General features: G+C 36.7%; 1 protein-coding gene across 2 annotated transcripts in view; it reads right to left on the bottom strand.

Moving 5' to 3' along the window:
* Nucleotides 1-5,766: 5,766 nt before the first annotated feature.
* The window catches only part of SLIT2 (slit guidance ligand 2), a gene marked incomplete at both ends in the record, with an annotated part of 248,458 nt that continues 228,265 nt past the window's right edge, over nucleotides 5,767-25,959 (bottom strand). For both annotated transcript variants that reach the window (XM_084266864.1, XM_084266865.1), the window contains 7 exons: nucleotides 5,767-6,008; nucleotides 7,092-7,303; nucleotides 11,270-11,558; nucleotides 16,137-16,291; nucleotides 23,216-23,346; nucleotides 23,681-23,921; nucleotides 24,032-24,169. In XM_084266864.1, the coding sequence (XP_084122990.1) occupies nucleotides 5,767-6,008; nucleotides 7,092-7,303; nucleotides 11,270-11,558; nucleotides 16,137-16,291; nucleotides 23,216-23,346; nucleotides 23,681-23,921; nucleotides 24,032-24,169 (1,408 nt within the window). The remainder of the gene's footprint in view (nucleotides 6,009-7,091; nucleotides 7,304-11,269; nucleotides 11,559-16,136; nucleotides 16,292-23,215; nucleotides 23,347-23,680; nucleotides 23,922-24,031; nucleotides 24,170-25,959) is intronic.

Genomic DNA, 25,959 nt, shown 5'->3' with positions numbered 1-25,959 from the left:
GCTATTTCAAAGCAGCAAGCAACTTCTAAAGCACAGGTCAGCTAGTACTGCTCTTATTACTGTTGCCATAGCAGAAACACAGAAATGTGATTAAATAAATAAAGCTAATCAGAAGCAAAAAACCAAGTTTGCAGTAAAAACAGCTCAAGTTAACTTACTCTCAGAGGACTTTGAAAGAAAACATACTTCTAAAGATGTGCTGTGAGAGATTTTAGGCACAGCTGCGGAAAAAAAGAGGTATCCTTTCCCTTTCTTTAGAAGGATTAAATCTGTCCTGGAAATTAACCAAAGTGGACAAATGGGCCATCATACAGAAACAACAGATTGAAGCCCAGAATGTGAAATACTATGAGAAAGAAGAAAAATGTCCTGGAAAAAGGCTACTGGATCTTTTTAAGGAACTTTAATGACAGTAAGAAACCCAGGCACATTAGTTCTATCTTTACTTGTCTCTTACGATATGGAAAGTATCCTAAAAGGAATTTTAAAAAAAAAAAAGGTTCTAACAGACAAAACCAGATAACAAATCCCCATGGTCTGAATATAGGAATCCATAAAATATGTAAATTTATATCTATGCGTGTCAAACTGTTCCACAGGAGGTAATGTAACATTTTCCAAATTATAGAGGAAATGAAAGCGTCTGACCTCTAGATGTGTAACCTGTCTCTTCTTCTTTAAGGCAGGTCTCCTGGTCCCTCTATAAATGTTACCAAATTCCTAAAAAAGGAACAAACTCCAAGTTTTAATCTCGTGCATGTAGGATAGGGCAGTCAGTGAGAGTACTGAGGCTCGATGCTTAGCACTAAAGGAGTTTACCTCTGAGCTGGAATGAAATAAAAGGATGGGGTTGTAAAGGCCAGAAAGCAGTTATAAGATCAGTGTTTTGCAATTAAGCTGTGGAGCTGGGAGGCAGTTTTAAAGTCTTTTCCCATGGCTGAGCAAAATTCCTGCAGCATGGGTGTCATGCTGTAGAGCTGGAGCGTATTTGCTGGGACTGTGGATAGCCAGAAGTCTTGCTGTTCTGTGAGATGACTGTTTTTCCTCAGCTTGACAAATTTCATGTGGCACCGACAGAATACTTCTCCTTTGCTGGCCATCACCCCTACGGACACTGGCCAGAACAGCAGCAGCAGGAACATACCTTCCAACTCTGATTTAATCGCATGGAGCCCTGGAGACTAGTGAATAGAGCTGTTAACTCTCTGTTTGGTTTGCTTTTCCCATCTGTGTTTTATTAAACTGAGAGCAAGATTTATTCACTTTTTTAACATCAGGAGCTGTTGGTGTCCAAGATGATGGTTGATGTTAAGGTACACATGTACAATATAACCTGGCTGAGGGCCAATGAGGCCTATGATTTCCAGCCTAGACAATTTATTTGCAAAAGGACACAAAATCCCTCTGCTTTCAGACATTTCTGAAAGGATGAGCATGACTTCCCGCTCTCCCAGGAATACAATACATAAAGAACACAGTAAAACAGTAGGCTCTCCAGGATGAGCCAGGCTCTCCAGGCATGCAGGCAAACACTTCAGTTTTACTTTACTCCTGACAGCCCCTACATAGTCACAACTACCAATGATTTTCTGATTTCCACTCCAGGAATCTTAAATAGATTGGAGATACCAGCTCAGCGTATAAATATTTCTCCTAAAAGCCAAGAATCCTGAATGGCTCAGCTGGGGAATTGCACTTTATGGGAACTGAAATTATGTGCCAGGCTCTCCACTGCAAGGTGGGATAGCTGGAGCACAGACACTCGCATGCCTAATGAGCTACTGCAAGAATAACACTTGCTTCTAAAGGAGAAGAAAAGGAACCAAAAGAAGGGATTTTGAATTGCTTTGAAGAGATAAACTTTTCCCCAAACAATAGGGGTAACCCAAGATAGAGAGGTCAAGCATGCGTTTTTCAGAACTGTGAAGAGGTTTTCTAAAAATACAGAAGTTTCACTCAGTAACAGATAAAGCTCCCAGAATAGAGTTACAACACAAACAGCCGCCAACATCCTTGACGCTTTTCCAGAACTTCTGGGCATTTTCTTCTTAGCAGCAAGCTCCTTTCCAAGATGTACCACTCTCCCCCTCATCTCTTAATCATCACTCATCTCATGAGAACTAACACGGTGACATGCACTTTCTCGATTGCCTTGCTACTATCCCTGCAAGTACACCGTGGATCATCAAGTCTGCTAGATTTGTTGTCATCTGCCAAACCTCTGCATTCTGGTCTTCCCAAGCAAATGCCTTTATAACATCATATGAATATTGTATTGACTGTAGCATCTATGCAGAGCATCATCAAGTTACAATAACTCTTCTGAGGCCCACAGGATCCTCACATGGCACTAAAAAGTATTCTGAACACAAGAGAAAATTTTTACTGTGATAGAGCTCTAGAAAGCAAACTCTCAAAGCTTATTCAAAGGCACCATTGGTTTGCTTAAAACAGCATTTCTATCACTTGCATATCCATCTTCCCCAGAAACTTTGATCCAGGCTGCAGAATCTGGTTCTGTATGTGATAGTTACTATTCTGACTTGACTTTTAATGTTAACAAAGCAGCATGACTTTTGTTACTGTCTCATTCAAGAAGAATGGTCTTTTTTCCATGCTCTTTCATATTTTTATCATCTGTGAGATGACAGTAGGAGCTTTGCATGAGCCAGTACAAATTAAGCAGTATTCATATGCTTTCTCTTTTATAGCTTTTAAGAATACTGGCAGAAAAAGATGGAATCTGCAAGTTTCAGTTTTCTTGGTTTCTAATGAAAAAAGAATTGGAATTGCATGCAGTGTTAACTCGAAGCGAGGAACTTGGTCACTGTACTGGGTCATATCCTTCAGACCCAATGCTGTTTATCCATTTTACTCAATACATTAAAAGCAGCCTGTCTGAGTGCAATTCCTATATAGCAGGCAGCAGACCCTGGGAGAGAAACCTAATCTCCAAGTATGGTGCTAAAAGCTGCGTAATTTATGTTGTTGAATGAAAGCCTATGTGTCTGGAGCGTTCTGCACTGAACAAAATTCTCCACTGTTAGCTATGCCTAAAGCTACAGACCCCTCAGAGCCCCCTCTCCCTTTTGGGGAATACCAGGTTACAGCAGTATTACAAGAACCTCAAATTAGGCACGAGAAGGGTGTCAGGGTGACCCAGCGGAGGAAGCTGCAGCTCATCAGGCACCTTGTCGATGCCCGAGGACTGTTGTGAAGAGTGAGGATACAGGGCTGCTTGGGTTTATGAGGTCAGCTGAGTCGCTGTTCAATGTGGGCGCCTTACATTCCTCCAGAGGGGTAGGTGCCAAATTTGTTTGTTGGGGGTTTGGTTTTGTTGGCTTTGTTTTTCTTGAGTTGCTTGTTTGGTTCTGCTTAGAGACCACAAAAAGTCCCTCAGGATCAGCGGCAGCTGCTAGCGCTGCTGGAATGCCAGTGCAAAGTTCCTCATTGTCAGGATGAGGGCAGCAAGCAGTCCAACTCTTGGACTTGGTACAGGGGTTCTGATCATACACAGAGTAACTATTTTACCCAAGAGTGCTACAGAAGTACTGTTGTGCACAACCAGCTTCCTTTTCCTCAAAGTTATGCCTATTTGCAGATTATTTAGAAGTCATAAAAACTGCAAAGGCAGCCTCGTGCTGTTTCACTGAGTACTTAGACAAATTCTGAAGTAGCCTAAATGAAATAAATAAAAAAGCATCTGTAAAAATTATACTACAGAAGAGAAACCTGGTTAAGTATCTTCCCATCTAATTGCTTAAAGTGCTTAGTCAAAGATTAGTGAAAATGAATCCCTCCAAAGAATCTAATTACTTGCTATAAACAACTCTCAAATTGCCCTTTGTATCACCATTAAAATATTAGGATAGACTCAAATTGCCTTTCCATGCGGTGTACTTTATAAGTCTTTTGTTAATTTTGATATGAGTTCAGTTTTGTTCAATGTGAACTGACATTTTCAGGTGTCACTGCCTGTAGGTGTAAGCAATCCCAAATTAATTCCTTCTGCAGATTTTCAGCAATGAATACACTAGATCTAGGGTTGGGTTTTATTCTGTTTTTTTACCAAATATTCTTTGCAACTACAGATGTTTAATTAAAGGCTGTTAGACAATTTAAACTTCTCAGAAGAATACAAATAAAAGCTGTTAATGAAGTAAATATCTGTTTAATTTACAAACATCAGTAGCATTACTGATATCAGTCCAAATAAGACAAAGCACACTGCATTACACATGTACATCTAACTTTTTTGTAAAAAAAATAATAAAATAAAATTGAAAAACATCTGCATTTTTACAGGGTACCCTGGGTTTTACTGAAAGAAGAACACAACCCACTATTGATTACCAATTCTACATTATAATTTAGCAGCAACATGTTAACATGGGGAACATTAGGGCAGTAAAGTAGTTTTATTATTTGGGGAAAGTCACAGTTCTTGATAGCACAGCCTTTTTTTCTTTTTTTTTTTTTTATAAAAAAGGTAAAGAGCTCCACGGGAATATTAATTTATAAAGATCTACCTTCTAATGTCATTTTCTACACGCCATCTTATTTTCTGTAAGTAGTGTATATAGGGAAAATTAACTTTGCTACAATTGCCATCTAGTGTAAAGACATTTTCTGTCATACATTACAGGTTCTTGGAAGGTGTCCTGAATATCTGCTGCGTGTGAAAACTGCAGATTGTCATCACTTTCAGATTCAGTGACACCAAGTGGTCAGACACTACAGAAAAGAAAAAAAGGAAGGGGAAGAAAAACCAGACCGAAAACATTTACCCCAAGACGACATGCTACGTTAGTTCTATTGCAAAAAATCCTGATTTTAAGTCCTTTAAAAAAAAAAATTACAAAAATACCGGGACAAATATAAATTAATATATATTAAAGCATTGAAAAACAGTAAAAGGGATGGCCTAAAAGGGTTAAGTACAATGTACTTTGATACAATAAATATTTCTCAATGAAACCGAATACTGTATAGAGTTGTTTAGAACTCAGAAACAGAAATCCATATTATTACTAATTTACCCATCAATAATCTATTTTTATCATCCCCAAAACATATATTACAAAAAATTAATACTGGAAAAGGGCAGATAAACACTTTTTATGCTTCTTTTGCTAACATGCTGACATAAAAGTATACATCATCAGGAGATTTCAGGATTATAGTATATTCTCGTATCTCCCATTGCCCATCCATTAAATGGGACCCCATCTTCTCAAGATGCTTAATTATTCCAAATGATAAAATGTATTTCATACAACTTTTATTTCTGTATAATCTGATTCTTTTCACTCATAACGCTTCCTCATCCATAGGTAAGTGACTGCTATGGTTTGTCAAGACAATAAAATATACTGATACAAAAGTGAAAAAACCAGCCTCATGTTCTGGTCAATATTTCATCTCTGAGCTGTTAAGTTGAAAAAGTCACGTGTGTATAGTGTCAGTGTATCTTCAGCATGTTATAAAGAAGAATCCATGTTAAAAGCAGTTAAATTTTCCCATCTTTGTTACCAGGTCTTTTTTTTTTTTTTTTTTTCTTCAAAGCTCCTCTTGGTTATGAGAAGTCTCAGTTCAAGCACTTGAATCTTTTTTTCAAATGAAGAAAAAGTCTTTATTCTCATAATAAAAATAAGTCTGTTCTGTATTTTACAATATATTTCAAATATTTCCACTATGAAGCATTAATTAGTCCGACACGGTCAATAAGTATACAACATTTTCAAAAGACAAGTGTGACAGGGACACTTAGGAGGGACAATTTGTACAGCCACACTTCACCACTTTTTCAACCTCATCCACAAATGACGACCCGTCAGTGCATTCAAAAGAGTATTTCCGCCTCTTGCTCCTTAGTGGTCCACAGCACTGCCCGGTTGAGCATCCTCCTTTACATTCTAGTCTCGATACCTTCTTGGTCGTCTGGCACGCAGCATACCCTTGCTGCTTTTGGTAGTAATCTCGGATTCGTTCCCCTCGACAAGAGATTTCTGTAGAAAACAACATTTAAAATAAGAGATATACTTTTGAGACACAGGTCAAAAGAACGCTTGACACTGCTAAGGAAGATGCTGTGTTTCTAACTGCAGTTGGGATTGATATTTTAAAGTCTGACTCGGGCTGTGTACTGGAAACTAGTGGTTCTACCCAACGTAATTTGATTAATGCTGAGTTTTATTTCCTATACCTCCTATTTTCAGTAAAGTTTATATTATGTATATGTAAACCATAAATACAAAGCTATTACAATGACAAGAAAATTGGAAGCTTAAATCTTTTCCTTTTATAAAAATACACATCTTCTGTTCCTACATAGCTTGCAGCTGGTTCTATTTACCATAGGGAAATGTTTCAGAGAGCATGCAATTTAATTTATTAGACCTGGAGTTTAATATTATTCAAACTGTTATTTAATACAAGTTACATTCCACTAACTTCATAAATTACTGAGGTAAAAAAATAGCTAAAAATGAGACATCTGTTCAAGGTTCTGCAACCATATTCTTCTATTCTATTCACATCTACATACAATACAAAATAATGCCATGTGGGGTAAGGGGAAGAGAGGGAGAGGGAGAGCTTTGATAGACAAAGGATAAAGAAAAAGGTAGGGGGAAAAGTCATCCTGGTTTCATCCATCTCACCTGCATAATTCGCTGTGATAAATCAGTTGAAGCTGAGAGGTCAAAAGTAGAGTTTGTGATAAAACTAGGAGCAGAATCATTGGATTTGGCTTCTCAGTTGCAGAAGGCAGAGAAACAATAAATACAGAAAGATACAGCAGGTAAAAGGTAATAGTTAAATATAGTAAAAATGTGTTTCTGAATAAAGGCAAAAAAGAGAAATGTTTTCACAGCAAAACATTTGATGAAAAAATCCTCAAAATGTAAATAAATTCATGGGAAAAGTTTGGATTTTTCTCTCACTGTGATAAATTCTTATGGTTAAAAAAAAGCAACAAATGTGTGTGTTGTGGGAAAAAAAAGTTGGTAATGTTTTTGGCTGTTCATGTTTTAATAAAAAAACCTGTTTTCTGAGACGAACAATGTGATTTTTAAATTATTTTTTTTTACCTTTATCACAGCTGTCCCCCGTGTATCCGCTGCTGCATTCGCAATATGGTTTTCCAAGTCCTGAAAGCCTGCATTTGCCATGTTTACACCTGATGGATTGGCAGGGGTTAAACAGCATTTCCTCTTCATCACAGAGGACTCCCCCATGTCCCTGCAGGCATTTACAACTGTATGAAAACGCATTGATCGGCAAGCAGGTACCATGCACACATCTACAGGGGAAACAAGCCCAAGAGAATAAAAATAAATTATTCATCAAAGTTCAGGCTAAGCAACATTAACTACAAATACTTTGGACTGTACTCAGAAGAAATTGCTTTTGTTTCTAATGGACTTTTTCAGTGAGATGCAGTGAAGTGGTTGCTAATTGGTATTCAGGTTTACACAAAACAAGCTGCAGTACAGAACTCTGTCTCACCAGAAAACAGCCACTGTAGATGTGTTATGGAAGAGTTTTACAGGCCACAGTTCTTAAAACCAACATTTCCTGTCTACCTAAATTCTCAGCATGCTTTTGAGAAGAACACAGCAAAATCAAGCCCAAATGTCATCCACTAGAATTAAGTATGAAAAAAAGGATACTCACCTGAATTTTCGGTTCTTGTATCATTTAAAAAAAAAAATTAAAAATCTTGTCAGTTATGAAGTATGTGGCTCCCAGCACAATGACAGGTCAGGCACTTCCTAACTGAAACTTTTCTGACCCAAGGGCAGCAGTTTCGAAGATGAACATGTGCTCTTTCATCAAATACATTAGTCTGCATTGCCAACTGCCGGTAGTGTGGCCATCTAATGTATGAGGAGGTTCTTCACATTGCTGAAAGCCAACAGCACACGTCTAATACTCCTGCAGAAACTCATGCTAGATGAGGTTGCATATTATCAAATCTCACCCAGGTGAATAAACTAGCTACTCTCTCAGCTGAGCTTTGGTAAACTTTTGTGGCAGGCTGAAATCTTGTTGTTAAGCAAAATAAGGCTGCGAGTTAAGCTGCATCTTCTAAATTCTGATGCACAGTATGGAAACACGTAGCTAGTCTTACTTCTCTTGAGATAGGTGGTGTTTCCCAAAAGGAGAATGTTTAATTAATTACTTATTCCTAGGTGTTAGCTGAAGATTAAGGGGAATTCATCTTCTGAAAACATCACCAATGACTTGGGAAAAAAAATCACTTCCCTTTGTTCATTTGGTGGCAAGGGTCAATAACTTTCTTCCTAGAAATAAAGTTATTTTCTTTAACTGCTGTCTTGATACACAAGTTTTCTATCTGTACACTATTTCCTAGGCAGACCACAGTAAAGCTTCCTCTGTAGGGAGGAATGGAATCCTGACATTTATGCTTACAGTCACCCTCCCTAATGTTTCTCCTTTCTGCATTGTAAGATCCCTGAGCACACAGCTGCTTTAGTAGGCTGTAGCAGCCAACTAAAGAAATACGTAAATTTTAGATACAAAAAAAATGCCCTTTGATCTAAGACAAAATCCTTTGGTTTTAATTTGAAGACGGCAAAATTAGTGTAAAAATTGCACTTCATAGTGAAAGAAGAGTTCTGTTAAGAACAGCATCTCATTTTAAAATTTTTTGGATAAAATATTCTGCATTTCTGGAAACATTTTTGCTTTGTACTCCAATCCTTCAGTACAGTAAGGAATCTGGTAAAACTGAAAAACGCGCACAACACTTCTTAACTTCGACAAACTTGCATGAAGTATTTAAACCTGTCTCAGTTTAGAAATATCAACGTTCCACTCATTAATGAAACCTACATTACAACTCTCCATCTGTACCCTTAATGTTGTGCAAGTGCTGTAGCATGGTGCAACTAGGAGGAAAAAGCCTGGGAAGTGTGCCTCATCACAGGATATTCAAATGGAAGGCACACCACACAGCCTACATTCACATACCCAGTTTGGGATTAAAAACTGCAACTATAAAATTTAACTACTAGCTTAAGCACCTTAAACTTCCCTATTATGCAAAAGTCTGTCCTTTTGAGGCAACTATGTTCCCTAAAAAAAAAATTATTTCTTTTCTTCTCTTTGAAGTCTGATATTCCAAGACTGCTGGATGAAGACACTCGAAACTGAAGGCTCAGTAACACAAGGCAGATATCTCTTTCTTGTTTAGTTTTCATTCTCCTTAGCATTTGATCTGTTCACCATTTACAAGACAATTACTTTTAGAACATCTGATCTATGAAGTTGCTCAGGTGACACTGACATCATGTCATATTCTACACAGATTGTTTTAGATATCAAAGCAATCTCTGTCATGATCTTTGGTAAAATTTTACTTGACTTAGAAGATGTTTAAATCTTAGCTAATGCCAACTTTTACACTTTGGCTTCCACCTGTTCTTTGAAGCCCTAAATTTCATCTTCAGACTGTACTGAAAGGAACATCAAGCTAAGTGCAAACTCTCAGGCACAGTTTCATCTTATCTAATTTTAGGTACCCATGTCAGGCGCTCAAGTCAGATGTATAATTGCCATAAGCTCCCCAGACTGTCATGGCGAGTGATGAGCTTACCCAGAGGGTGATTAGAACACTTGAGGTCTAATTCTCTCTGTAGAAATGTGTCTATTCCAGTACTGACTATAGAGGAAACTTTGGTCAGTGTTCCTCAGTCAAGCACCTAGATTTAGGTGAAACATATCTAAGCCTTGAGCTTCTTTATTGTATACAGGGATCTCTAAAAGATCCCCTACATTTTCAAAACAGAGATCACAGTGGTAAAATGTCTGCTTCTCAGATATAGTGGAAAGTTATACTGTATCAGATGGACAAAAAGCATCTATTCAATAGACGGGATTTAGAGATGAATCAAGAAATACAGAATCAAATTCTCCAGGAACTAAAGAACAGTAAAGCCTTCATTCACTCCATACAAACAATTTTGGTTTGTCTTTCTCTCCTAAAAGCTCACAGCACTGTATACAGCTGCAACAAACCAAATACTTTCAAGAGCTAACAAAATACTAATGTTCTGCTCACTTAATTCTATCCTTGGTACTGCCTGTATTTGATACTTGCAAAGTTTTTTACTGCACTCAGTTTGGGTGCCAATATGTAAAATTATAAGAACCTATAAAGAATATAATTTTTCAAGGATAGTTCAAAGAAATTCCTTGGGTTTTCTCATTATAGAACTTGATCCATGTTATTTTTGACTCCTGAAGTATAAAATGGATGCAGTACACATCATAGAATCCTAGAATAGTTTGGGTTGGAAGGGACATCAAAAGATCATCTAGTTTCAACCACCCCCACCCTGGGAAGGGACACTCTCCACTAGACTAGATAGCCCAAAGGCCATATCCTCACTTCTAGAGAGGGGGCAGCCACAACTTCATTACATTTGTATTTTCTTTTACATTGTATTTTGCATTTTTTTAAACCTGGTACGACTTATTTGCTTTATCTCTTGTTTCCCATCCTGAGAACTCCGAAATTCTGAAGTTTCTGATCTTCTTGTGCTGGGATACCATGAGCCAAAAAATTGTGTATATACTAAATTTAAAAGATGAAGATGCAGATATCAATACTCTTATATACACATATATACGTATCTTTTTCTCTCTCTCTCCACACATATATGCATAACCATCTCTATAAACCTATATAAAATATCCAACCTAAAATGTTCTAGTGAAATCAGCAAAACAAATTAGCACACATGGACTTACACAGAAGTTGACCATAAAGGTAGAAATCTCATTTCCTGCTAAAACCTGGGATACTGGGAAAATGTAAAAATATTAGATGTATCTATTGTATAATGTTTATGAAACACAATAAATAAAAATAATAATAAAGAAATAATTCTATACAATTATAAATAAATGGGGTTTTTTCCATTTTCAGCCTCTTCTAAATGATTTTTGTACCAAGTGTCATACCAACACTTGCATCAGTGTAGCTCATTACAGAAGCAGCCCATTCAGAAGTATGTAAAAGCGTATCCCAGGCTTCAGGCAGAACTTCAGTGAGATCTGTGTATCTTCTCCCCTAAACTGGGGAATTTCTGCATTAAGTTCACAGACAGAATATACTATAACCTGGACACTTTTTTTCATTTCTACATGCTCAGGATATTTTGTTTCTTGATGAGAAAAAAACACGTAACAAGGGACATATACATATGAAAATACTGTTCTGTCTTGAGGAAGGACATACTTATTTCCAAGACATGGGTCATTAGTCTGTTGATCACAGAGAGGTCCGGTCCATCCTCCTTCGCACTCACAGGAAAAGCCTGACTGGCTGGTCGCATGGCATGTTCCATGCACACAGACTTTCTTGTGACAAGGCTCGCAACCTGGCAGAATTCCCACTTGCAGTGGCACGTTTCTGAAATCCTGGAGTTCACTGTTGATGTACAGATTACGGATGCAGCCATGGAAGCTGGTGCCATTCTGTCCCGGAGACTGGCGTAAAGCTGCTATGTTATTTTTCACAGGCATACCTAGGAAATTAATAATAGCAAATAATGACTGTAATCACCGTGCCATTTTCCATACTAATTCTGCTAGTTTTAAACATTTTTAAGGAAATATTTCTTCCTAATTAATCATTCTTAGATGTTCAGCCTATGATTATGAGCAATGATCTAGTATTTGGAAATCATTCTGGTTGTCAAACACATGTAAAACAGCTCCTAAGTCTCTGGATCCAACTAAAAAGATGTATATAGGACTTCAAAAAGGAAGCTCTCAACTGTGAAAAGGTTCAGACACATGCCTGGTTTTGACCCAGTGCAATTAAGTGTAGGACAGTATGGAGTTTATGAGTCTTGGAAAAACAGAAGTTCTTAAATTTAGCAGTTGCTAAAATACTCAAATCCCGAAGAATTTAGTAGAACCAGTTCATCAATTTGCAGCTGACATTTGCATTTCAGACGTGAGATTTTGCTAGTGAAAATTCTTGGAATGAAAAGCTCAAAAGGAGGAAGTTCCATTACTTTCAGAAGTATTTTTGTTCTAAACGTCTCAAACCAAAATTATTTAAAAAGGCACTCATAGTTTGCCATTACAGTTTTAAACAATGATAGTCAATAATATCCTTAAAATACTTATGAATACCTATTTCTAGATAGTACAAAATCTCTTGATATTGGCCATTTTCAGAATAATTCCTCTGTTGTGGCCAATAGTTCTTACAGGTGGAACTGGAGCAGGAGATATATGCAATGAAGTTATCCTGTTGTCATCAGTTAATCTTTTAAGACTAATTCAGAAGGAATGTTACTGTAAACAGTCTTCCCTTATGAAAATGTTTCTGCTAAACCTGTGCTAGCTGCACAGGTTTATTCATAGGCAAAATTAATAATTGTCATTCTAGTACCTAGTGAGATAACAACTACAGAAAGAGGTGGTGTTCTGCATAGCTGCTCTTTAACCATGTAACCTGACACTTCTAATGACTTTATGTAGTTACTCTGAAAAGTTAAGAGTAATGCAGAAATGCTATGCAAACTAACGAAGCAGACCTGCCTTTCATTTAGAGACTATTGTAATTTCATTTGTGTTAAGCTTCAGTGATTACAGCAATGGAAAATATTGCATCCATACTGCTGAAAAGCCTCATCTTCTTTGATCTTATCAGTTAAGTAAAACAGGACTGGGATTATTATATTAAAGGACTCGGACTGCAAACAATCATTAGTTCCTGTTTCCTCCAAACTTTGTCATATTCTCAAAATCCAGGGTCAAGGCAGTGTCATTAATGCATCACCATCCTGGGGTTTCCTCTGAAAGCAACACTCAGCTGTATGGTCTGAGGTATCCAATAGAGAATAAATGTGCTGTATGTACCCATTGTAAAAATAAAAGACCCATGAAATTAAGTACACAATGCAATGCTAAGCCAGACATTATACTTGCACCAGGAAATGTAGCTATGATTTCTGAGTACCATAAAAACACATATCACACCAGATAATATGAAGTTATAGCACATGCGATTCTGAGAAATTTTTGTCTCTGAACTCAAATATGGAGGACATTTGGAAACAGAATGCAAGCGTACAAACTTTTAGCTTGTACACTTTTAATCTCCTTTAGCCAGTTAACAAGGCTCAGAAAGCTGAAGTGTGTGCAGTGGTTGATTCTAGTCTTTAGCAATATTTCCAAGATAATTTTTAGATAAAGGCTCTCTATCACTTTAGGAATGAACTGCCATAAAAACAATGCAGGCAAATATTTCAGCTCTATTTTCTAAAAGGTAAGAAAGTAGTTCCCATCTCTCTTTAAGGTTTTGGTCACTGAACCTGACTACAGGTAAATCACCAAATTAGTGTTCAAGGACACAAGTGATAAGACCTCTATTAAGTAACAGTGACACAATAACACTATCAAAATTAGTATCTCATTCAGAAAGTGCTAGAACAGAGCAGACACCTGTGAAAAGCAGCTGATGCCCTACCTGCCTCAGAACTAGGGACTTCCATGAAACAAGGTGCTGCTCAAATAGTAAAATGTGTTCTAATTTCTGCAAGAAGAATGTGAAGTATCAGTGAAGTCTGTGACCCCCTTTGAAGAGTTTTTGAGAAGAAACAGATTGTCTCTTAAGACTTCTTACAAAAAGTCATGGGCTTTCAGTATGATTTACTGAAATCTGTTATAGGAGGACTGAAAAATTTCTAGAGTATGCAGTCTGACCACACATGAGAGCCACACAGATGGAAAAAGGTCAAAAAGGAAGAAAGTATAAATTGATTAGCTTACTTTCTGTAAAAATAAAATTAAAATACCAAATATTGTGACTGGAGAATAACGTCAAAAAAACCTAAACCCTGCCTCCCCTCCCCCCAGTCTAATGAGGGGGTGGGGAAGGGGAAGAGAGATACAGAGAATGAGAGAATGAGAGAGAGAGAGAGAAAACCATACAAGGGCTTGCTGTCAAGTCTGAATTTCATCCTGCCAGCTGAGGTGATGCTTACCAGAAATGCCATTTTAACAGGAAGGTGATAAGAGTAAGTGTAAACTACATGATGATATAGGTGTCAAACTAAGACTTTGGCAAAGATAAAAATACTGCATAAAATCCTAGTGAGAATTTGAGTTCTTAACTGATAGAAATGTGTGACTGAATTCTCTAAAAATTCTAGATATAGTTGGATGAGAAAAAATTGAATGAATCTCAAAAAAGATGGGCAGTATAAAGATACAAGAGTGAAAGTTAAGCATCTAAAGAAATTTAAAAATCATACATAGATAAACATAGATAAAAACCAGAAAAGTTTAAGAGCTGAATATCAGTCTACTGGGTTTTAGGTTTTTTTTGGGTTTGGGTTCTTTTTTTACCTTTATTTTGTAATAATGAGCTTCTGATAATGGTTTTCGTTCTGTTTTGGACCAACATTTGACCTAATTGTCTGCTTGGAAGTCAATGTGAAGAATAGAGATAGAAGGAACATGGGGCCTATCTAAAGAATATGCCCTAGGATGAAAAAGACTCCTGTTCTTACAGATCAATCCAATGAAGGAAAACATTATTTCAAAAAATTCTTTCTTCTAATACTTGAAAATGATGATGTAGATTAATATGATTCTCCTAATGGAGAGGAGAACCATGTCATAAATCAAAATGTAAGTGCTAGCACTGCACAGAATCAATGTTTATAGTTGGCAGTCTAGCCTTGTTTCATTGACAGGTGCCCATAACAGACAGGGGGACCAGTCTGTGCTAACCACAGTTCTCAAGAAGTAGTAAAAATGGCCTCAGCAGTTATTAAATATCCAACTGATGTTGGCAATACAAGTAAGCAACCACATAGAGGTCTTACAAGAGTCTAGAACCATCCCTCTGTCCAGAGAATGTGGCATAGGACACTATGTAAACAACAATGCAGAATTGATACACAAAAAAAATGCAGCTGTCCTTCCACCAGGCAATCCTCCTTTGAAGATTCATGATATGAAGCAATTTTAAAGGCAGCTCATACATTTGGTAATTTTAATTCTTTTCTCTGCTCTTATAGGGAGTGATGACTAATGTTGAATTTCGTTTTGTGCTTCTTCCCATTTTAGATGGAAGGAGGCAATGAAAAAGTCTGAAAAGATTTGACAAAAACCCTGAAGTGTTTCAAGGGACAAATAGAGATTTGCAGAGACAAAAGTCAACTTATTCCTTATGATTTGTAACAGAGGGATTTCTTACAGAGGTTTGATAGGAGAAATTGACTGTTCTCAATCTGAATCAAAGCAGCTTCCTGTTTTTCATTCCCCTTAGAGACAAATCTAAATAACTGCCCTGAGTAGTTACTTTTAATGATCCCTGATCATTAATAATTTATTCTTAATGCCCTTGATAATGATGGTGGCTGAAGTTTCTGACTCTTTTACTTAGATTATGCAGGCCCACCAGAAAGTCAACAGAAACTTCTGGTTAAAATAAAGGGCTTGAATCCAGAGTTATAGAGAGTGAATTGCAGCAAATGGTCAAAAATGTCTGAAATAGTTTATCTCCACAATCACCTACTACCAGTTTTACTGAAACAAACGATTTTTTCATCTCAAAACAAAAACCAAACTCTGACACATGCTGTGAGGCAACCTTCCAGCTGATTCCCTTCTTACCTAATGTCATAACTCCTATCAGCCCTTAGCAGCAAGACCTCCAGACAGAAATTATACTTCATGGTTTTATGCCTTGCTATCATTTCCTGCAAATATGTGTACGGTGAAATAGAAATGTAAAAGATGATTGAAATAGAATACTAGAATTCTACACTTTCTGGATAGGACTTATTGCATCTTCAGGGAGCTAAACAATGGAAAACACACTTCTTCAGTGTAATATAAAGATACATAATAGTAGAAAAATTGCAGAATTGTACAGCAGACATCAAATACCTGTACTGATAAAAAAGCAGCTGGTGCAGTTTGAGGACATATGATTTGTTGAAATCGAAATGATTAACTGCTAAAGTTTCATCTTAATGTGTTAGCTCAATGAATGTCTTACCATGTTTTTATTGATGTATTCTACCAGAGTAAATTAGCTATGATACTGTTAGCAAGAAGCAGCAAAATCCTCTTACCTCCTACATACAGCGGAGAATCAAAATTCAGAGTGGACTGCTTGGACAAATTGGTAATTATCTTGGGGCTTCCTCCATCAACAGATAAAGACAGAATCTGATCCATAGCTAGCAGCTCCACAATGTGGAAATTGCCATCATTAATAGTTTCCACACTGCAAAATAAACATCGATATTAATTTTAAACCGTTGATGGTTTGGTTAGAACAAATTTTGGTCTTCTTCCCCTTCAAATAGTTAATACAGCTTCAGAACAGAACTTCTCCCAGAGTGCAGTCTCCTGAAAACTAGATTTTAAGCAAGGACATGCAGGTATGTTTAAGAACCAATACAGTATAATATACGGTCAAAACCATTCTAATAATAATACACATTGTAAATTAATAACCCTTTTTCATTCAAATTTATTCCTGTCCTCATCAAGTAACAAGCTGTGTAACTCTACAGGATATTGTAAACATCAGTTGAAGTGCATTACTAGCTAGGAATTTGAACACAACAAAAGTCTGGAGCTCTTCTGCAACAATGCTCAGAGGGGTGGAGCACTTCTCCTGTGATGACAGGTTGAGAGACTTGGGCTTGTTCAGCCTGGAGAAGGCTCCAGTGAGACCATATAACAGCCTTCCAGTACCTGAATGGGCTACAGTAAAGCTAGAGAAAGACTTTACAAAGGCACACAGGGCTAGGACTAGGGGTAATGTCTTCAAGCTGAAGGAGGGTAGGATAAATTAGTTATTAGGAAGAAATTCTTCCCTGGGAAGGTGGTGAGGTCCCAGCACAGGTTTCCCAGGGAAGCTGTGGATGTCCCCTCCTATTCAAGCCCAGGTTGGATGGGGTTTTGGGCACCCTGGGCTAGTGGAGAGTGTCCCTGCCCACGGCAGGAGGGTTGGAACTAGATAATTGTTAAAGGTCCTTTCCAACCCAAATCATTCTATGATTCTATTCTGTTATTGCAAGATATTATTTGTGTGTGTGTGTGTGTGTGTGTGTGCATGTGTATCTTACTTGTTGCACAATAGTGGATTTAGATATTTTACAAGTCTGAAAGTCTGAATTGACTCCAGTGATATACATAAATCTATTACTTATGGAATATGGAACTGTACCTAACCTTAGTCCTCCCAGGCAAAATCACATCATTGGTCCAGACAGCTCCGCTGGCTCTAGGGATGGTTATTTCTGTGTGTTCAGCTCCTTGTTAGTACAGTGAATATTGTGTGTTTTTCTTGCCCAAAAATACCATTTTCTTCTCACTAACAATCTATGAACACACTAGTAGCCATATACCTGAAGGGTATATGCAGGAAAGGCTTGTTTCAAGCATGGTGCTTACACTGTATAAGGAGAAACCTACTCGTGTTACTATATACAAGCAATGGCTGCCTATGCTTACCAGTCTCCATACCTACACAGCAAACATAGCAGGGTAACTACTCTGCACTTGAACACAGTTTAAGTACATCAGAGAAGGAAGAATATTATTAGTCAATGCTGGGACTGAATATATTATTGTACTTACATTACTGCTAGCCCATTTTCCACTGGAGAATTAGGAGCTTAATGTATGGCTGCATGGAAGTTATGACAATGAGCAGTACTTCAGAGACCAGACATTATAACCATTCCTATGACAGCCTTTATTTGCTTCAGGGCACAATCAAATAAGTGAGCTTAAGCCTCTGAAAAAAGTTATTTAAATGAACCAATTGTATGATAGCCTGAGATGGACTGAACAGTCATACAGTCAGTTAGCTCTTCTCATTAGAGAAGCACCATAGCTGAAAGGGATTAGTTCCCTAAATCTCAAGGCAAAAATCAAGCAAATTACCTTATAACATCCTTAGTGATGTTTTAATTAACATAACTGCTTTTGTCCTGGAACAGATCAGAAGCACTCACATGGTTGTTTACAGCTGCGACACATTAAGTAGCTTCTTGGCTATTTATTACCAACTCTAACTATGTGGACAAGCTCAGCTCTGCATGGATAAAAGATCTGCATGATAGCATGCATGCTTTACATAAACTCGGCTCTATGTGAAAGTGCAAACACACAACAGAGCAGACACTGGCAGAATAAACACTTTTCAGGAGCAGGCAGGAAAGGGACTGCCAGGTTCCATGGGGGGAGGAAGAGGTCAGGGTTCATCATTCCTGAAGAGTAAGGTCTATTCAGTGTATTAGGAGGTTTGTTTGCTGTGATTAAGCAATTAGAAAAGTGCCAGGATTCATTTATTTAACACATTTCAAATGAACCTGGGAAAAAAGGTGTACTAAGAAATCAACATGCATATATGACTTCTTGACTTACAAGTAAGCAGGAAACCCTAATATAATTGTCTTGTTCCAAGGAAAATTATGTTACTTTACAATTTATACAATAATATTTAAAAGGATGAGAGCAACACAGAACATGCACTTTTATAGCAAGAGGGCATTCCAGGGATGCATAAAACATAATGTGTAAAGGGAGTATATGTCTCTGTTAGTTTAGAGCTTCTAGTTTAAACTGCTTTACTGGTAAAATTTTACTGCAGAAAGAGAAGCCCTCCTGGTAAGGATGTTTCAGATTAAAGGGGGCATAAACACAACGTATATCTGTGCACTATTTCCTGTCAATGCACTTACATTACTTCTAGCCCATTTCCCATTAGAGAAATGAGAGCTGAATGCACAGATCCTAATGAAAAGCTGTAAGAAAAACTGATTTAAAGTTTCTTGGATTCTGTAAAAGAATGATGGTTTGGGAAGAAATATTCTCATTTTTCCACTAAATATATGATGAAAACTAGTTTACAGAATGAAAAGTTTGGGTGCTTTTTTTGTGTAAGGAACATTTAACATTTATAAATGGACATCTAGACAGAAAAAAAACCCAAGTGGATCAACTTTTCCCAAATAACCATCTCCAGTGAATTAATTTTCTTTATTGGTCTTGGCACTGCCATCATCACGTTACTCAGATTGACTGATGAGTGCTTTTGGGATGATGGCTCTTTCTGCAGTCAATTCTCATTGGTAAAGCAGTTCTCATCCACTCTACAGGGCTAGACTGCTGTTATTTTTGATTCGCCATATTTATCATGATTGAGTCATCTGTTTGTAACTTTGTTTTGTTGCTACTGCAAATACCTCTGTAGGCTTTATAGCTCCCATTTGACTCCTTTTCAACACACCATTTTTTGACTGCCACTTTTAAAACTTCCACTTGAATCTGTCTGTCTGCTGTTTTTTTAATTTTGACCTCTGTTTCTTGTCTTATTCTTTTTTCTATACTATCCATGAATCTTCACTTTCTTGAGGAAATTTATAAATTTAAATTTCCTTCTCACTATGAGCAACTCCCCATCTGAGTCTGCCAACTGCCTACCCTGTTACCAAATTGTTCTTAAACCTTATTTTTCTTAAGCTATCTGAGTTAAAATGCTCTTTTGTCTTGTTCATAACTCTCTGATAAAACATAATATATTAACTTGTTTTCTTTTATTATTCATCACCTATTTGTACTATGTCTGGCTTGGACGGAGTTACTATTTGTCAAAACAACTGATACAGTGCTGTGTTTTAGATTTGCAACCAAAACAATGCTGATAGTTCACTAATGGTTTAGGTGTTGCTGACTGATGTTTGCACAGTGTCAAGGCATTCTCTGTTAAAGGCTCTGCTGTGCCCCACCCACCAGTGAATAGACCAGGGGTGTGCAGGAGGGGTAGGAGGGAATATAACCAGGCAGATGACCTGAACTAACCAAGGAATTATTCCATACCACATATTGTCATGGGCAGAAGTAAAACGGAGGAGGGTGTTTAGGTAGGTTAGCCATGTTCTGCTTGGGAACTGGCTAAGCATCAGTCTGCCCATGGTGAATGACTGCAATTTCAGCCTTGTTTTGTTTTCTTTCTTTCTTTCTTCCTCCACTTTTCCTGTTATTAAATAATTTTTATCTCAACCCATGATTTTTCTGACTTTTGTATCTTCATTTTCTCTTCTTGTGTCCCACTGGGGGAGGAAGGGGAGGTGAGTGGATGTGTGGTGCTTATCTGCCTACTAGGATGAACCAACAACCCTATTTCACAATATTATTTTAAACTATTTATAATTTCATCAGCTTCTTCTAAAATTTTCCATACTGACTGATGCCTGAAACTGATTTTAATTTTTCTAAAGAGACAAGATAGTTTCCAAAATTGAAGGGATCATCTCTTATGTTTCTATTAACCCTGCTTTGCAGGTCATGACATTTGGCAATGTCTATCCACTTGTCATCTTTTTGAAAATCCACTGAGGCAAGGTGGCAAATCTTGAAAACATGGAAGTCTGCAGAAACTGGAGGGCTAGGTCCCAAAATTCTTTGTCCATGCTGGCTATACTTCAATACACAGATGATTAGGACCTTCCCTTCATTTAGACTTTTGGGCTGCAGTAGTACTTGCTGGATATGGGCATGCCAACCCATTCAAAGAGGGTATTGCAACAGCTAGATCAAAGTTGCACAGACAGGGAAAGATACTGTATGATTCTCATTCAGAAGAAGCAAAAGTTAGGCCTATGCAGAAAGAAAAGAAAAAGGTAAGACTGAGCAAGAAATAGTTGGAATAAAGCAATAATGTAATGCATTGTGATGGATGATAGTGGATTGTGAGGAAAAGAAGACTCGGTATTGAGTCAGGGAGGAAACTAAGGACAGAACAGAGAAGAGGAAAAGTGAATCAGTAGGCTACTGTAGGCTATGTCTGGGAGCTGTTTTGGAGCAAAGATGATCAGATCTAGCTGGCTTAGGAAAAAATTAAAGGAGAGAAGGAAGGAAAGAAACCAAGGGGAGGGATTGAAAGGACAGGAAGCATGACAGGAGACAGCTTTAATACGTAACAAAGGCACAGAAAGACAACATGCAATGAATGGGTGAAAAGAAGGTGAAGAGCTGGAAAAGGACAGTAAACACCACAAAGAATCTAGGAACGAGCTAGAACTGGAAACAAGGATGGCTGCAAACAAAAGTTCAAAAAATAGGAATAGGTTGGAAAGGATGAAGAGATTAGAGTGTAACGGGTAAAAGATCCCATGCTACAACATACTCCTTTCTAGAACCTGAAATAGAACTTAAAGAATATCTATTTTGTACAGATGCGCAAACATAAAATATATACACTGGAAATATCTAGGCTGCTTCCAAGATAGGCACTTCCCACAAGGGCAAAAGACTTCATTACAGTTGTCTTAGTGCTGCTACATCATACTTTTCAAGTATATTCTAGAAACTCACCATAAAGTTTATTTCAAATGAAAGGGAGGTTGTTGTTAACAACAATAATAAATATAAAAAACAAGTGTGCATCTGCTTCATGAAACAACTGTGTCACCCTGTAAAACTTAAATACACCTCCCATCCTTCCTTTACTGTGCCTGTATTCTTCACTTGTCATTTAATTCAAAACAACTGCTCAACTATGTAGGGGAGATGCTTCTAATTGTTCTGTTACACTAACCTAATTGAGACTGTTAATTGATTTAGTTAGTTACTAATCACTTCTACATTTATGGCTTTTAATTTTACCTGTATGTGAATTGCTTTCACATTTTTTTCTAGAAAACTAAAGTGGACAGGTATGAATTACCATTATATATTATAATCCAGTAATACTGGAGAAAAAAATTGATGTGAAGGAAATATATGTTTTCAATGAGAATAAGTCTTCTAAATATTTTAAGTAAATGGAAGCAAAAATAACTTGAAATTATATATTATCTTACTTCCTGTCAAAACAATCTAAATTTCTTTAGCACTTTCCCAGATTCAAAATAATCTTATTTTGAATTGTAATAATTGAGAAAAGTGCATGTTCCTGCCATTTTAAATTTGTGTTAAATACTTCAATCTCCTGTAAAGTCAAATTCCATTTTTATTATAGGTAAACTTATAGAATTAAAATATATATACTATTTCAACACATTAAGCCATTTAATGGAATTGTAAAAATACTTTATGCAATACATATCAGAAAATAAAAGCAACCTTAAAATGCTTAGTGTAAAAGGTTACAGTTTTACAAAGCAACTTCATATTGTATTTTATAGGAATCATTTTGTTTTCCTGTGGAATGCTTTCAGTAATTTATCAAAACCACAGCTCTCTTGGTGTTATTACCTAGCAAAGTTTAGCATTGTTTCCCTGCTATATAAACTTAAGCTTTTGATTTTCTATTGCCACTTGAGTGCAATCATTTCTAAAAAATCATTTGCTTCCAAAGAAATGTCCCTAATAGAATGTAGAAAAATAGCTGCTACAAACTTCAGCAAGTCAATATACACTAGATATAATTTTACAACAAAAAAAAAGGTGCGAACATAGCAAAAAGAAGATTCATGGAAAGCTCATTTAACTTTTCCCCTTTACTTCTGAATGTATTTGTAGCAACATTAGGGCAATCAAGGTCAAGAAGTGATGCCTATTGTCATTTTGCTCCCTCTTGCAATGACTGCAATGTTGAATTACATAAACTATCTGCTGAACTTCAGGTGATAGCTTTTCAGAGAATCAGAAAAATTTCACTTTAAAAACCCTGAAAAATTATGCTCCAGAAGTAGATGTGGATCCTGTCTCATAATGACTTTGAAGCAAAACCCATTTCTGTTTCAAGGGTAGTGCCTTTTTTCACAATCAAGTTCTTAGCTTTCTCGTGGCTTCCAGGGGAAAAGTCCCACATTATATTGCTGCCTAACACAGAGGAGAAAAAACCCTTCTATTTCCTTTCTGCACTTTACCCTGTATGCTAGGAAATGATTTGGCAGGAACATCTTGGATGAAACTCCACTTTCACATGTGTACTTTACACAAATGTATAAATACTCTGGTGAAAGCTAACTCTTAGGCAGTTTTAATGCATCATACATATATTATCTTTGTGACATACCTGCATTATTTTCCAAGCCAAATCACATCTTTTGGCAATAGGTTTTAGATGTCTGACAATACATTCATTTGCATATATTTCTTTTAACCATCTATGAAAAAATGACTTTGATATAAGGAATTAATACATGTTTTGTTTGAGTGAGAAATTTGTTTCATCTGTGTTCACCTGTAAATAGCAGAGGCTGGATAAGATCCTGTATCATAGCTGACCCTCACTCTACCCCGGTAAAGCTCTACTGCTATATGATCTTTATCGCCTTTGTAGAGCAGGATCCCACTGTCTTCATCTGTGGCAATCTAGTTAAAAGAAACAAACACTTAGAAAGAACTAAAAATAAGTATTAAATCAAAATGCTCTATTAAGCAAATCTCTGAATTTACTGCCATAGTTTATTACTTCACTATAAAATTCTTCCTTGAAGCACAAACTGACAAAATTCTTTCTGCTCCTATCAATAAGCCCATCTATTTCAATATGAACAGAGTTATTCCAGTGACTCTACTAGATTTTTAGCTCAAACCATAAAAAGCTCTTTAAGTGAGCCACTGACAACTTTGGCTCATTTTCCACACCAAGAGGAGTCATTTACACTCTCTTCCAGATCAGAATCTGCAACATAAGCAATCTTACCTGCAGCGTGATATTGGTTTGGGGGCGTATCTTTGCTGAAGGAATTTGTAGATAGGATTCTTTGTTGACAAAGTTTATACTGATCAGCTTTTCACATTTTTCACCCTGGTAGCCTGATAAACACTGACAGATTGGTTCACTCTCTTTTATGATACACTGTGCTCCATTTTGACATTCATAATTATCACAAGGGCTGGTGCGAGGTAAAACCATTGGTGGTGAAAACTCACAAAACAAGCCACTAAATACAAACAGAAAAAAAATAGTGTTTTGTTTGTTTGTTTGTTTAAAAAAAACCAAACAACTTTGACAAAGACATACATGTTTGTACTGTCTTCAGATCTTTCTCACCTGTATCCTTCTGGGCAAATGCAGGTATATCCATTGACTGCATCAGTACACTGTGCTCCATTTTTGCATTTGTTGTCCTGGCAGTCATCAAAGTCAATATCACAATGCTCACCTACATATCCAGGTGTGCAATCACATCTGTGCAACAAGAAAACAAGTGGGATTGCACAGTGCCTTTCAACACCGCGGTGTGCTTATGAAAAAGTTAAGGAACTACTGAATTGTTTAAAACTGAAGGGGAAAAAAAAGCATTACTGTGACTTTATGTGTAAAGACCATGTAGCTTAATCATGGGGAATCTACATATGTAATGAATAGAGGTTTGCTAGTTACACATGGTTAGTCATCTGCCATTATATTGAAGAATTGTGGTTTAAATCTAGAGAGCCCTCATGAATCATTTTGACAGTTCTTGGAATTTATGAGTAATGCAGAATGTTACAGGATGTTGTAAGTGGCTGCAAACACTAAAAATAATCAATATGCTTAGCTGCTGAAACTGAGACAAATAATCCAGGACTCGTATTGTACTGATGGATTTTTTCTTTGTCAACTGAACAGCTATGAATGGACCAATGCTCCATTTATACAGTTTAGAGGTTATGCATAATTTTTTCCCCTTGAAGTTCCACCAGCCTGATTTACTATAAATAGCTCCATGGGTAGTAAAATAACAGAAGTCTCAAAACACATACTCTGCCCTCCCAGAGCCCCCACTGAAATAGAAACAGCATATCCTCAAGACAGTACACAATGTGGTTTGGTTTTGGGTTTTTTTTTGTTTTTCCCTCCCATGAAACTCCTAATGTTCATGCTACTGGCATTTCTTCAAGGAATTCTCATATATTAGACTGACTGAGTGCCCAGAACTCTGCGAAAAATTAATGGAAAAGATTACAAATTTGTGCATCTGAATGATTTTAATTCTTGAAATTAAGATGTATATAATTGATTTCATTAGGATCCTTGATTCCCTCCTTGCTGTTGTTTGTTCTGGTATCTAGAATTTTCTCTAAAGTTCCAAGAGTGATTTTAAATAGCTGTGTAACTTTAAATTAAGTACTTCAATCAAATGTCTCAACATACATAAATTAGAAAACTGAACAAAGAATATAAAGTATTCTATTAAAAACCTGAGATACACGCTTGAAATTATTGTATGGGCTATTTTCTCATTTAAAATCTCAGAAAGTAACATGGAAGATTAATGAACTAGGCAGTAAAATATAAAATGCCAAGCTAGGATTATTCAAGTGGCACAAAGAAAATAAACTTAACACACAACCATTTAAATCCAACAAGTTTTCTATTTTCCGGTTGAAAACTGTCAACTTCACTCCACGTTCATATGAATATTTCATATATTTGACTATTTTTTGCTTTATTTTAAATATGTAGTAGGAATTATAATAAATAATCTGATATTAACACAACAGCAGACTGTGCATAAAACAGGTGCATATAACAACAGCTGAAAGCTGCAGGTTTCCTGTATTGATTAACTTAAAGACTATTTAAAACATTTTAAATAGTGTATACTAATTAATTATTATAAAGATATGGTGTAATTAAAGATCAGTTTTCCTGGGGATAGACTTCCTTAGTTTGTACCTTCTGGTGCGCCTTCCTAATAAACTCTTTCACAATGACTTCTCAGCACTTCAATTAAAAGCAATTATTTTCCTACTGTCCAAGCTACTAAAAGGATTTTGCATAGACTGGCACATAGAATAACTGCTCTACTCTGCATTCCTATTTAAATCTCACTGAAATTAGAACTGTTAAGGATCAGAAAAAAATCAGTAAAGCATATTTAAGATCTACATGAAAGTAATAGCCTATTCTGCAGTAATGCTTGATAATAACTGAAATTAGTATTTTGAGAGTAGAACTTGCTTCCACTTAAAGAAAGGGAAAAGAAGCAGGTT

This window comes from Gallinula chloropus (genome assembly GCF_964237585.1).
Source record: "Gallinula chloropus genome assembly, chromosome: 7".
NCBI lineage: Eukaryota > Metazoa > Chordata > Aves > Gruiformes > Rallidae > Gallinula > Gallinula chloropus.
Note: the sequence above shows the minus strand (reverse complement) of the source record. Positions and strands in the feature narration are given on the sequence as shown.